The sequence below is a fragment of the Bufo gargarizans genome, chromosome 5 (genome assembly GCF_014858855.1).
Source record: "Bufo gargarizans isolate SCDJY-AF-19 chromosome 5, ASM1485885v1, whole genome shotgun sequence".
NCBI classification, from domain to species: domain Eukaryota; kingdom Metazoa; phylum Chordata; class Amphibia; order Anura; family Bufonidae; genus Bufo; species Bufo gargarizans.
This window is the reverse complement of record NC_058084.1, coordinates 240635124-240649853: the sequence shown is the minus strand read 5'-3', so window position 1 is coordinate 240649853 and position 14730 is coordinate 240635124. Positions and strand designations below refer to the sequence as shown.

Sequence of the window (14730 nt, the reverse complement as noted above, 5' to 3'; positions counted from 1 at the left end):
CATTAGGACAGGAAACCTAAGAAGATAAAAAGGACACACCTCCACCCAACACCAGTGGAAGAAATAAATTGTTCTCCGGAGAGAAGTGATAAGGGATTAAAGACCCCCCCTTTTTTTTTTAAATCTATATTACTTTATATAGACCTGACTGATACCCTATATATATTTATATAAATGTATCTGTATATATATCTGTATATGGGGAGGGAACTATCGGGTGCCGTCATGGGTATCCAGAAAAACGATTACCGGTAAGCAATGTTGTTTTCCCCTCACCCATGACGGCACCCAGTGCGAGATAGACTATAAATAGAGTCTGGGGGGGGGGGCACAGCTTGAAGGACCTTCTCCCCAAATGAGGCGTCAGAATGGAGCTGCAATCTATAATGTTTGAGAAAGGTATGTGGGGAACTCCATGTAGCTGCCCTACAAATCTGAGCTAAAGACACATCAGCCCTTTCCGCCCATGAAGTAGACATTGACCGAGTGGAATGGGCCCCGAACCCAGAAGGAGGGGAAAGACCCAAGGAGATGTAAGCCTTCGTTATGGCCTTCTTCACCCATCTGGCAATAACCCCGCAGGATGCTTTTTTACCCCTATTCCCACCTAAAACTGGACAAGAAGGTTCTCGTCTTTCCTCCACGAAGACGTAACATCAAGGTATACTAACAGGCATCTTTTAACATCCAAGCAATGAAAACTTTTTTCCCTGCTATTGGAAGGGTTAGGAAAAAAGGAAGGTAACACAATGTCCTGGCTCCTGTGAAAATCCGAGACAACTTTGGGAAGGAAGGAAGGCAGGGGCCTGATTACTACCCGATTGTCCTGGATGACAGTATAAGGTGGATGTGCTGAGAAGGCCTGGATCTCAGAGATCCTCCTAGCAGAGGTAATTGCCAGGAGAAAGGCCATTTTAATGGACAGGATGTCAATTGGGATCTCCAACAAGGGCTCAATGGTTTATCGGTTAGGGCTGTCAAGACCCTGTTTAGGTCCCATGGGGGGGGGAAGAGGTCTTACAGAAGGATGGATTCTGGCCGCGGCAGAAAGGAAACGTTTGACCCAAGGATGGATTGCTAACTGGTAGTCGAAAAAATATCTCAAAGCCGACACCTGTACTTTTAGGGTGGAGACCTTAAGTCCCTTGTCTAAACCTGCCTGTAAAAAGTCCAAAACCTTAGGTATTTCTGGAGGACTAAATGGATCAGGGCTAGACCCTAGAAAGGAAGCAAAGATATTCCAAACTCTATTATACTTCCTGGCTGTTGTAGCTTTCCTAACGCCTAGAAGGGTGGAAACAACTTTGTTAGAAAGCCCTCTCCTCAACCAGATGTCCCTGTCAGACTCCATACTGCCAATTGAAGAATCTCCGGATTGGGATGGCATACAGGCCCCTGGAAAAGGAGGTCCTCCCTTGGAGGGATCATCCAGGGGGGGCTTCTAGCTAGATTTAACAGGGTGGAGTACCAGATTCTTTTGGGCCATTTCGGGGCTACCAGGATTATAGAGGCTCCTTCCCTCCGTACTTTCTTCAGTACCTGTGGAATTAGGGAAATAAGCGGGAAGGCATAGCCGCGTTCCCGGCAAAGAGGTCTATAGTTGGGGTCCCAAACTTTAAGACAATCTGGGAAAAAACTTCTCAGTTCAGACTCCACTCTGCCTGACTGAGTTCCACTCGGCTCAAAAAATCGGCCACCGTGTTCTCTTTTCCCTTCAGATGTATTGCTGATAGGAGCAGGTTCCTGTCTTCTGCTATTTTGAAAATTTCCTGGCAGAGGAAGATTAGGGATGGTATCTTTGTTACGCCCTGATGATTTATATAGGCCACCGTCGTTGAATTGTCCGAGTAAAAGACCAGTTTTTTGTTTAAGACATCTGGAACTGCCACCCTTAGAACTCTTTCTACTGCTTTGAGCTCCTTGTAATTTGATGTGCAGGCTCGGGTTCTTAAATCCCATCTTCCCTGCCAGTAATTCCCATCTGAATGAGCCCCCCAACCCCACGGACTGGCATCTGTTGTTATCCGTATGGGTTCTATGAAGGACCAGGGCATTCCTGCCGAAAGATTCTTCTCGGATGTCCACCATAGGAGGGAATACCTTGCTCTGGAGGAGAGATGAAATTTTTCCTCTAGCGTTTGTGGAAGACCATTCCATATATTTAAGATATCCCACTGTAACGATCGTGTGAATCTGAGCAAACGGTACGGCGGGAATCGTGGCCGTCAGGTGCCCCAATACTGTCATCGCCTCTCTGATGGAACATCGGAAGGAGCGGAAAAAGATCCATACATGTTCTTTTGTTGAAACTACCTTCTTTTGAGGAAGGAATGTTTTCTGAGCCGTGGAATCTAGCTGCATCCCTAAAAATATGCAATTTTGAGAGGGGGTTAGGCAAGATTTTTCTCGATTGACCTTCCATCCCAGATCCTTCAATAGAGAACACACCTGGACAAGTTCCGTCTGTAACTGTACCTTCGTCTGGGCTATGAACAAAAAATTGTCCAGATAGGGTACTAACACTACCCTGGACAATCGGAGGAATGCCACCATCTCCACCACAACCTTTGTAAAAATTCTCGGGGCTTGTGAGACCCCAAACGGGAGGGCCCTGTATTGAAGATGCAGAAGCTGGCCCTTCACTTGGACTGCCGTTCTCAAATACTTTTGGGAGGAGGGATGAATAGGGATGTGATAATAAGCATCCTCTAAGTCTATACTTGCCATCCAGCAATCCTTGTATAGCAGGTCTATAGTTGTCTTTATTGTCTCCATCCGGAATCTTTTGTATTTCAGGAACCTGTTTAATCGTTTTAGATTTAAAATCCTCCGAAAAGACCCATTGGGTTTCCTTACCAGAAAGAGTGGGGAGTAATACCCCCTGCCCTCCTCTTCCTTTGGAACTTGGCAAACGACTCCTTTGTCCAATAACAACTGAACCTCTGCCTCTAAAACTGTGGACTTTAAGGGATCTTTCGGAGTTGGAGTGCGGGTGAAGAAATTTTGGGGATAGGAGAGAAATTCCAATCTGAATCCCTCTGCTATCCCTCCCAAAACCCATTTGTTCTGGGTGACCTTTGACCAGGCCGGGAGGAAGGAAGAGAGTCTTCCCCCAACCTGGAGACTGGATTCATTGCTGCTTATCTTTTTTATTATCTTGGGTTTTAAAAAGGAAGCCGCTAGATTTCCTCCGAAACCGATCCCTCTCCTTCCTATCGTAGGGCTTGCCCCTCTACCTTCTAAAACTCTGCTGGGGCCTACGAAAAAAGGGGGGCTTCTGAGGGACAGGAAATCCCCTTTTTTTGTCAGAGGCCTTCTCCAGGATGTCATCTAGAGATGACCCAAATAACCTGTCGCCCTCACACGGAAGGGCACAGAGTCTGGCCTTAGATCCCTGGTCACCCTTCCAGGATCTAAGCCAAATAGCTCTTCTAGCCGCGTTTGTCATGGCAGAGGCTCTGGCGGAAAAGCGCATCACATCAGTGGAAGCATCCGTTCAAAAATTAGCTGCTTTTGATAAGGAGGGGAGAGAGGCTAGGAGCTCTTCTCTAGGCCTTTTTTCTTTAAGGTGTGTCTCTAGCTGGTCAATCCATAGTCTCAGCGACCGGGAAACCCAAGTGGCTGCGACTGCCGGCCTTAGACAGGCGGCCGACGTCTCCCAAGCCCGTTTAAGATATATATCCGCTTTTTTATCTAACGGGTCCGAAAGACAACCTAAATCATCAAAGGGGAGGGCAGACTTTTTTGCAATCTTGGCGGCTGGTGCATCCACCGTAGGGGCCCTATCCCAGCTTGAGGACACTTTTTCTTCATAAGGGTACTTTCTTTTTACAGAGGAGGGTATGAAGAATTTTCTGTCAGGATTATTCCACTCCTTTTTAATAATCGCCTGCATGCTTTCATGCATAGAAAAAACTCTATGCTTTTTAGGGCCTAATGCCTGGAAGGCCTGATCCGCAACCGATCTAGTCTGCTTAATGTCTTCCAACTGCATAGTTGCTCGGACCGCTTTTAGTAACGGCTGCGTATCCTCAGGGGAAAAGAAGGACTTCCCTGAATATTCCTCGTTCGAGGAGTCCGAATTACTGCAATCTAACTGTCCGGATTCTCTGGCTTCACTATCGGACGAGTCCATTTCCATACTATCACATTCTGTGACTTTATCCGGGGATCTGGCACGGCCTTTACCGAAAGCCCTGAAGGATGCCTTGATTAAGGACTTCATAGATCTTGTAAGGGTCTGGGACTGTTCCGCTACCAGCTTGTCTATACATGCTGTGCACAGAGATTTCTGATAGGATGCAGATAGAGCCGTTTTACAGTCTGCACACTCCTTGTGTTTTGACTTGGAAGATGATTTTTTAGGAGGCTTTGGGATCTAAGATAGAAACACCTTATTAGTAAAAAGGAACGTTCTCACCATGTGAATTTTCCTTTCCCAGTCCTTAGGACCAGTACCGGACTTGCAGGCCTCAAGGGGTCCAGGGGTTCAGCGCGTCCATCTGTAGGCTCCGACATGCTTGCCAGCTGGATCCTACTTCAGCACAAAAAACCTGTGCCTCCGCTGGCTGCCTGCACCTGCTGCCGCACTTATAGTTTTAAAAGACGCGCCTCGGCCCTCACTTCCGGGTCCTGCGCGTCGGGAGAGAGCCCTGCCCCCCTAACGTCATCAGCCGGCCCTCTAAAGGACGGCCCCGCGCATGCGCATAAGCGCTTAGACGCGCGGGCGCCATCTTTAAACTGGGCATGTCGGCGAGGGGAGCCACCTGAACACGGCCACAGCAGCTCCCCGCAGGACCGGTAGCGAGTGCGGGAGCAGGCAGACATGTGGGGAGCGGCTTCCGGCACGGCCACAGAACTACCGCTCCCCAGGGATAGGTCTTCCCACGGCAACGCCACAGCGCTGGCTTCTTCTTCTTGAGGTATGTCGCGCAGCGATCTGCTGCGCTGCTTCTCAGGAACTCCCATCCGGAGGACAGGAAACCTGAACTGGTGTTGGGTAGAGGTGTGTCCTTTTTATCTTCTCAGGTTTCCTGTCCTAATGGGAGGTCCTGAGTCGCACTAGGTGCCGTCATGGGTGAGGGGAAAAAAGATATGTCCTACCATATGTAGTTCACCCTAGTCAACTAGCAAAAGATACTAAATGGAGGGTCCCCTTGTTGGTCCCGATGCCCAGGGAGTGCAGATGATGCAGCAAGTGTCTACTATATTCTATTTAATCCAAATAAATCAAGTAAACACTGCATGAACGGAATAAGGCATTGATTATATTAATACACATAAGCATTTTAGTTACTCTGGCTAAAATTTACTATGGTGAGATTTGGACCCTAAAGAAATCAGCAAAAAAATCAAGCTTTAGCTAGGGCGTGGTATGTTATCGGACTACACGTGATCATTAATTGGGTCAGCCTTATGTTAAAGGGGTTTTCTGGGTTCAGAGCTGAACCTGGACATACCCTTATTTTCACCCAGGCAGTCCCCCTGAGGCTAGCATCGGAGCATCTCATGCTCAGATACGCTGCCTTGCCCTGCGCTAAATTTTGCAGGGCACTTGCTCTTTTGTTTCGCATAACACACTGCCGGGCGGAAGCTTTAGTGCTGCCCTATCTGTTTTACTGGCTAGGGCAGCGCCAAATCCCACCCATCAGTGCCGGTGATGTCACCAGACTTCCTGGCAGTTCCATGGACAGGTCAGGGGGGCTGCCTGGGTGAAAATGGGGGTATGTCCGGGTTCAGCTCTGAACCCGGACAACACCTTTAACTACGGCTTCCTACATAGGTGCATAAGACAAAGGTGGTTCCAGCCTGGGGAAAATGTAAAACTGGCTTTTTAAATTATGTACCATGGACCCCCAACATCACAATGCAGTACTTTGTCGTAGGACAGACCATCGATGCCTAACAGATTTCATTGACTTACAGTGGGGTCTTTCAAAGTTCCATCATTGCATCTGTTATTCCTTCTATGAAATCTTATGATGAAGCCTCCAAATCGAATATAAGCATAACTCTATAGCTCTTCACAATTGCCCAAATCTATCATCTGTGGTGTCCCTTTAGTATTTCATGGGAAGGTAGTTATCAAGTAAAATTATGTGAAGCGCTTTGATAACATTTCCTATACTGACTCAACATCACAGGGCTTTGGCTGTGACAAGTTGCATTTTGACTTTTTGTATGGAGCAACTCTTTATTTGCTCCTTTATTGATCCATGCCAGCAAACACAAATGTTCTGGTCAGTTTCTGATTAGAAGGTTGTTATGATCCAGACAGACCTAACTCCAATAAAGTAAAACGTTTGTGAAACTACCATAGTATATACAGTAGAATTGGTCTCAAACTAAATTTAAAATTTTAGCCTAAGGTTAGAAATGTATGTCACTTGAGTAGAACATGTATTTCTAATCTGGAGGGTTCTCTTATTCAGCTTCCTATGAACCATAACAAACTAGATCAGTGTTCTCAAACATGCAGCCCTGGAGGCAATTATATCGGTGTCCCACAATACCTTAAGGGGGTGCGCTATTACCTAATCAGCGCTCATTAAAACAGAACACAGGAACAGGGAGTGGTGAGTATGGCACAATTAGAGCTGGCATTACTCACTGGTGCTCATCTCCGGTGATGCCCTATGTCCTGTAACCATACAGCTTCAGGGTACAGTGCATGGTCTGCTGCGCAACATCAGGACGCAGTGCACCGCTGGTGCCAGAACACAGTGCTGAGCTGCACAAAGAGCCCTAGTGGTGGTGGCAGATGAAGGAGGAGAGATGAGTATATTTATTTTGCCTGCTCTGCGGTCTGCATTAAGGGTACAAAGGGGTTGGGTGGGGTTATAGGGGGCGGAAGTGGCTTAATTTGGCGTCTGATCTGGGGTCAATATGAATTTGGGGACTGATCTGGGGTCTGTATGAATTGGGGGCTGATCTGCAGTCTGCATTAATTTTAGGGTCTGGTGTAGGTCTGTAATTTTGAGGTCTACGGCTTTGTATTAATTTTTAGGTCTGTCTGGACAAAGGGCTGCCTGGCCTAGGAGAAAACAACTGCTGGGGTCCTAACCTGTGCCCTAGAACATAAAAAAAACAATCTCCTGTCCGCAGCCCTGCAACTTCTCTGTTCACAGGCCTCAGTGTTCACAACGGCTTGAATGGTACATAACAGCAACACGGTACCATTCAAGCACCCGTGGCCACTGAGGCCTATGATTTGCGACATCTGGGAACAGAGCAGTGGTAGAACTGCAGATGAGTGGGGTTTTTTTATGTTCAGGGGTACAGGTCTGTATGACAGGGGTTGTTGCATCCAAAGCAAGACAATTGCTTTAATTTTGGAGCCTAGTCTGGGAATCTGCATTCATTTTGTAGTCCGTCTGAAGGTCTGTATTAATTTTAGGGTCTGGTCTGGGGGTCTGTATTAACTTAGGGGGCTCTGTATTAAGAACGGGTTTTCCAGCCATGTGAAATGTATTTTTGAAAACTCATTAGTATATTACAAAGGAAAGTAATGATGCCTCTCTCATCCCACTGTTCTTACCACTAGGGGAGCTCTTGGCGTCATTTGTGTGGGTTGAGGTGAAGCTTGGGGTGGTGTGTATATTGCACATGTGATTTAAAGCTGTCCCTCAACTGGAAATTCTTTCTTTGTGCAGAGCATGTAATATCAAGTGGATGGACTATTTAATTATACAGCTATTGGCAGCATCCCACAAGGTTACTTAAAGAGGTATTGCAGTTACTATAAATATAACTTATGTTTTAGACTAATTCATCAATAATTATCTAATATAATGTCAATTTCAGATAATTACCATTCAGTAGTTATAAAAGTACTGTATTTTTCACCCCATAAGACGCACTCCCCCCCCCCAGCCATTTTACATTGCAGACTGTGATGTATCAGCTGGAGGGGGGAGGGGCCGGTGTCATGCAAATGCAGCGGGGCCGATGCAGTCACTGTACTCCAGCCCCGCCTCTCACTCACTGCTTTATTGCCTAAACCTTTCATAATAATAACTTTTACTGAAGTTCAGATCCCCAGCCCCATCTGTACTACTTACTAAATGTCCTGTAGCAGGCAGAGCAGGGCGGGCGGCCGTAACTCACTAATGTCACGTGCCTGTGCCGCCTACTTCATTCATAACGGCCCCTCCCACAGGTTTAGCTCCGGTATATTAGGGCATCTGTGGATGCCACTATTATGGGGTGGGGGATCTGTGGGTGACATATACATATAGCAGTGCCATCCACAGATCACCCCCCCCCACAACAGTGCCATCCACAGATCACCGCCCCATAAGAGTGCCATCCACAGATCACCCCCCCATAACAGTGCCATCCACAGATCTCCCCCATAACAGTGCCATCCACAGATCTCCCCCCATAACAGTGCCATCCACAGATCTCCCCCCATAACAGTGCCATCCACAGATCTCCCCCCATAACAGTGCCATCCACAGATCTCCCCCCATAACAGTGCCATCCACAGATCTCCCCCCATAACAGTGCCATCCACAGATCTCCCCCCATAACAGTGCCATCCACAGATCTCCCCCCATAACAGTGCCATCCACAGATCTCCCCCCATAACAGTGCCATCCACAGATCTCTCCCCATAACAGTGCCATCCACAGATCTCCCCCATAACAGTGCCATCCACAGATCCCCCCCATAACAGTGCCATCCACAGATCCCCCCCATAACAGTGCCATCCAGAGATCACCGCCCCATAACAGTGCCATCCACAGATCACCCCCCATAAAAGTTCCATCCACAGACCCCCCCATAACAGTGCCATCCACAGATACCACCCCCCCCCCATAACAGTGCCATGCACAGACCACCATTAGTTCAAAAGCACACCTTTTGGTTAAAAATATTTTTTTTCTTATTTTCCTCCTGAAAAACCTAGGGCGAAAAATACGGTAGTTTTCTTCCTCTGATAACCACTGTGTTTCGTCATAAATTACCATTGGCATCGACCTGTACTTCTGAGCCTTTGTTAACAACACCCTGAGCATGCTCGATCTATCATGAACTTCTCTAGCTAAATGTCTTGTGAAACAAAGGGAGTGTTCGTGTGCTGGTGATTGGTGAGGAGAGTAGGCGTGACCAGACGGTATATCAGGCAGCCAATCAGTAAAAATTAACACTCATGAACAAGCACAAACTAGCAGCAGGAAAGCTAGGGATTGTGGGGATTGTAGTTTTGTGACGGAAGATCAGGCACCATGATACTCTCAGTGTGTTGCAGGCTCACGCAGGAGCTAGACAAATGGATTGCAAGGTAAAATGAAGCTCTGGTTATATGCATAGGTATTGGTTCTGGTTGGGTCACAGCTTCCAGCCTGAATACAGCTTTTCAAAAATTAAGTTACTTTACCAAAATACCCCTTTAAGATCAGTAGCAGGATCTTCCACCCAGGCTGCAATAAGACTATGGTGGAATCTGTAGAACAAACAACTGACAAGACTGATTGCACTGCTTTCTCTAACCTGGCATTTGCAAATGTTTGCAAATATACAATGCATTCAGAACATCTACAGACCCATTAAGATTTTCTAACATTTTACGCTGCTGGCTTGTGCCAATATAAAAAAAACGCACTTAATAACCCATAATGGGATTCATGTCCCCACCTATTCCTTGGTTGAACTTGATGGACTTATGTCTTTTTTCAACCGTATTAACTATGTAACAAAGTGAAACATTTTTGCATATTTAGGTGGAGTGTGGTAAACTCAGTTGATTTAATGTGAGTTGGAAATACATACCCCTGTCTATATAAGGTCTCACAAATAAGAATACATAATCAGAGCAAAAACCAAGCCTTGAGGAGGAAAGCTCAGAGACAGCACGATGTGGAGACACATGTCTGGAGAAGGGTACAAAAACACTTCTGCTGCACTGAACGTTCCCAAGAGCATAGTGGCCTCCATAATTCTTAAAAGGAAGAAGTATGGAACAATCAAGGACCCCCTAAAGCTGTCTGCCCAGCCAAACCAAGTAATCGAGGGAGAAGGACTTTGGTAAGAGTGGTGACCAAGAACTCAATGGTCACCCTAGCTGAGCTCCAATGATCCATAGTTGCATATTGGCGAAACCTCCAGAAGGTCAACCATCTGTGCAGCACTCCACCAATATAAGCTTTAGGGTAGATTTACCAGAAAGATACCCTTTCTCAGTAAAAGACAAATGAAAACCTGCCTGGAGTTTACAAAAAAATATAAAAAATAGAAAAGACTCTCAGACTAAGAAACAACACTCTCTGATCTGATGAAACCAAAATGTAACTTTTTGGCCTCAATTCTAAGCATCATGTCTGCACTGCTCATCACCCGCCTAATACCATCCACTACAGTGAAGTAAGGTGGTGGCAGCATTATGCTGTAGGGGTGTTTTTTTAGTGTCTGGGACAGGAAGACTGGTCAGGGTTATGGGAAAGCTGATTAGAACAAAGTACAGATTTATTCTTAATGAAAACCTTATCCAGAGTGCACTGGACCTCAGACTGGGCCGAAGGTTTACCTTTTAACAAGACAATGACCCAAAGCACACAGCCAAGTGACTTAGGGAGCACACTGTGAATATCTATGAGTGGCCCAGCCAGAGTCCTGACTTGAACCAAATTGAACATCTCTGAAAAATATGTACACCAACAGTCCCCATTCAACTTCATGGAGCTTGAGAGGATCTCTAGAGAAGAATGGAGGAAAATCCCCAAATTCAGGAGTACAAACCTTGTGGCATCATACCCAAGATATTTGCAAACTGTAATGGCTGCCAAAGGTGCTTCAACTTCAAGTTCTGAGTAAAGGGTCTGGAATCTGGATACTTATACAAATGCAATATTTTAGTTTTTCCTTTTCAATAAATTAGCAAAGACTGCAAACATTCTGTTTTCTCATCTCTTTCCAATTATAGAATGATCCAGTGCAGAATGATGGGGGGAAAAAAATGTGTTTATTTTTTATTTTTTTGGCACAAGGTCGCAAGATAAAATGTGAAAAAAACTAAAGACCTTCCGAATGCATGATATATTTTTTCAATAACATTACTTACTTGTCACGTAGAAGTGCACCTTCAATGCAGGCACCAAATAGGACCACACAGGAAAGATCTTGTAATAATTTAAGGAACAAAGCAGAATATGAAAGCACAGTGTAAATTAATCCCAACTAAAACAACGGTCCTCCAATGTCGTTTTGTTCAGCAGATTAAAGGGTGCACATGTCTACTTTAAAGAGAATGTGTCAACAGAAAGTGAACCATTGCTTAAATCATGTTTTTATGTGAAACATTTTTTTTGAATTTTGGGTGGTTATTTTTGACCTACTGTTTTGACTACCAGCTCCTGTCTATTGTGTCTATGGCCCAGCATATCTCTAAATGCTGTAAAGAAAGACAGATGGCCGCCCCCGTAATCCTGTTCAGGAAATGGAATAAAATCACCTGCAATCAGAAAATATTTTCAGTGACACAGCCCCTTAACAAGCAATTCAATGGCAAACAACCACCTCTGACAGTGACCACAAACCAAGAGGATGTAGTGCCCCAACAAAGTGCTCCTCTGTATTGGTCAATGTGTCATATACGTTGCATACTAATGACTGTCATGGTGCATTTTTGTCTTGGATTATATATACACACTAGCATTCGAATCTGAGAAAACTCCAAGGGTGGGTGTATATACATCAGTTGTGTCGGCCAGAGCACAACTGAGGTGTACCCCGCCTTTGTGAGCTGGATGCCAGAAACGATCCCACAGAAAACCAAGGTCATTGCCATGAATTTCCCATTGGAGTTTCTTATACTAGGCTGGAGCAAAGAATGGCACACTCACCTTTACAGAACTTCTAAATAGCGTACAAAAAATATATACATATAAGGGTACAGTGGGTAATCCACAGCGTTTTATAGTAGCAGCAAAGTGGATGAGATTCACAAAATCCACAGCAGAAGTTAACTTGTGGTGTGGATTTTAAATCTGCTGCAGCTTTCCACCACAGATTTCACTCTTTGCAATACATAGGGTGAAACCCTGGTAAATCCGCAGCAGAATTTTCCTGTGTGGTTATACACTAAGGCTACTTTCACACTCGCGTTCGTTGCGGATCAGTAATGGATCTGCACAGACGGATCCGCACCGATAATACAACCGTCTGCATCCGTTCAGAACAGATCTGTTTGCATTATCTTTTACATAGCCAACACGGATCCGTGTTGGAGGACGGATACGTTTTCTATTGTGCCAGATTGTGTCAGTGAAAACGGATCCGTCCCCATTGACTTACATTGTGTGTCAGTGAAAATGGATCAGTTTGGCTCAGTTTTGTCAGACGGACACCAAAACATTGCAAGCACCGTTTTGGTGTCGCCTCCAGAGCAGAATGGTGACTGAATGGAGGCAAACTGATGCATTCTGAGCAGATCCTTTTCCATTCAGAATGCATTAGGGCAAAACTGATCAGTTTTGGACCGCTTGTGAGAGCCCTGAACAGATCTCACAAACGGAAAGAAAAAACGCCAGTGTGAAAGTAGCCTAAAAGTGTTAAAAATAATAAGCTGAGTGCCTGATGTATTTATGAATTATAGTAATACCATCCCCGGTAAGAAAGGAGCAAGCAAGTGTATATGCGAGGTTGTGCTCACATATCATTTTTGAACAATCATGTCAGAATGCTACCGTTCTGCAACAATTACAGCTAAATAACAAAAGGACTGCACTGTATGTATACAACCCAATTAGCCAAAACAAAACGCCTCATGGAACCTGCTTAATATTCGCTTATTGCAGCAGGTGCCTGCACAGTTACCTCTGGGACCATTATGCACACAGTTACATCTGCAGCAGGATATTTTTAGGTTTAGAGTCCTTTAAGGTAAAGTGAAGACTTCACTTGCTGGTTCTGTTACATGCGGAGACCATAGCACCATGAGATCAGAGCTTAGGTTTCTGTGTTGGGCAACAATTATGAATATCAGGGCAAAAAAAAATGTCAATGGACAAAATTGCTAAAAAAATTAATAAATAATATCTGACAACACACACAATATGTATCTGATTAATGGTGAAAGAATCGGTAAACCCATTAGTGAGGTTTAGCAATTACAGGGTGTATTTTTGCAGCAATAAGTGAAATTTAGTAGCAAACACATCAATTGTTGCAATTTCACTAAAAGCACAGCAAAGACTGAACTTTGAAAGTGATATGTGAACTTACCCAAAGGATTACGATTAATTTGGGTAAGGGTACTTTAACACTAGCAGTTTTTCTTTTCCGGCACTGAGTTACGTCATAGGGGCTCAATGCCGGAAAAGAACTTATCAGTTTTATCCCCATGCATTCTGAATAGAGAGCAATCGGTTCAGTATGCATCAGGATGTCTTCAGTTCAGTCACTGAGCGGAGTTTTGGACGGAGGAAATTATCAGTTGAATGTATTAGTGCCGGATCCAGCATTAAAAATACCGCAATGCGCAGACCAGTAAAAATTTTAAAAAATATATAACAGATCCGTTTCTCCCGATGACATCCGGAGAGACGGATCAGTTCTTGCAATGCATTTGTAAGACGGATCCGGATCAGTCTACAAATGCTGTCCGTTTGCATGCAGATTGACGGATCCAGCAGGCAGTTCCGGCGACTGAACTGCTTGCCGGATAACTCTGCCGTAAGTGTAAAAGTAGCCTTAAGCTGCCCGAGTACATCTACTGCGGGCATAATGGATACAACGGCAAGATGGCCTGCTTCCTGGTGAGGCATGTCTTGAGCTGCATTGCTGCAACTAAAAGCCGTCCTATCACTGCACTATATGTACCGTACCCACACAAAGAAATGTGTGATGCACTGCCTTTTGCTGGCTGCAGACGTAGCGATTTTTCTCCTAACCGCTAATGGACAGTTCCATTGGTAGAGCGATAGAACATCAGATATGGGACATGCACACAACTATTTGATATTCAGCTTATGCAAATTGATACTTGTAACACACGTACCACCCAAACCAAATTCTTTCTAGTTAAATCCAACCCATAATCATGTTTTGTATATACACTTATAACATTACGATAGCGTCACCTCTTGTTTCTATTAAACAGACTTTGTGCCCCCTTAGTAATTGTTCTGAGGTGGACATACACGCTCAGCCTAGTCTCTTGGAGATCCCTGGTGTGGTGATCCAGTTGCTTCTGAAGCTGCAGTGTCTTTTCTTCGTTTCATAGCAGATGTGGGACAAATGAGAAGACTGTGTTGCAGTAATACATCGTTTTTTTTGCAGCAAGTTTCCAAAAATGCCACAAAAAGGCTGCAGTTTTGGGAAATCACAGTAAAAACCAATGCCTTTACCACAATGTGGGAACTGACTAATTGCACTTGATCAGCATGTCTTCTGAGAAGCAGAAGGCTCATCACACCAGGGATACCACCGCATACCTGAAAGAACAGAGAGAGGGGCAAGACTGAGCATGAGTCCCCCGCGGCACATTTAGTCAGGTGGACACGGACTCCATAGAAACAGTTGGAGCTACGCTAACGTTATTCCAGGAATATCTGGGGAGGTAAAATGATTTTTAATAAGTGTAAATACAAAAATGCTTATAATTATGGGCTGGAATTAACTATAAACAATATTCTTCATGGGCCAACGCCTCTAACTATGCTTGTTGCTTTGGAACAAAGATTCTGCCATTCATAACAACGCTCGTTCTTGATCATTGCCCAGTGTAAA

At 44.9% G+C, this 14730-nt stretch overlaps 1 protein-coding gene across 4 annotated transcripts in view; it reads right to left on the bottom strand.

Moving 5' to 3' along the window:
* The window catches only part of SLC12A7 (solute carrier family 12 member 7), a 377772-nt gene that overhangs the window by 122046 nt on the left and 240996 nt on the right, over positions 1-14730 (bottom strand). For all 4 annotated transcript variants that reach the window (XM_044293095.1, XM_044293096.1, XM_044293098.1 and 1 more), the window contains exon 11: positions 11063-11120. In XM_044293095.1, coding sequence (XP_044149030.1) covers positions 11063-11120 — 58 coding nt within the window. The remainder of the gene's footprint in view (positions 1-11062; positions 11121-14730) is intronic.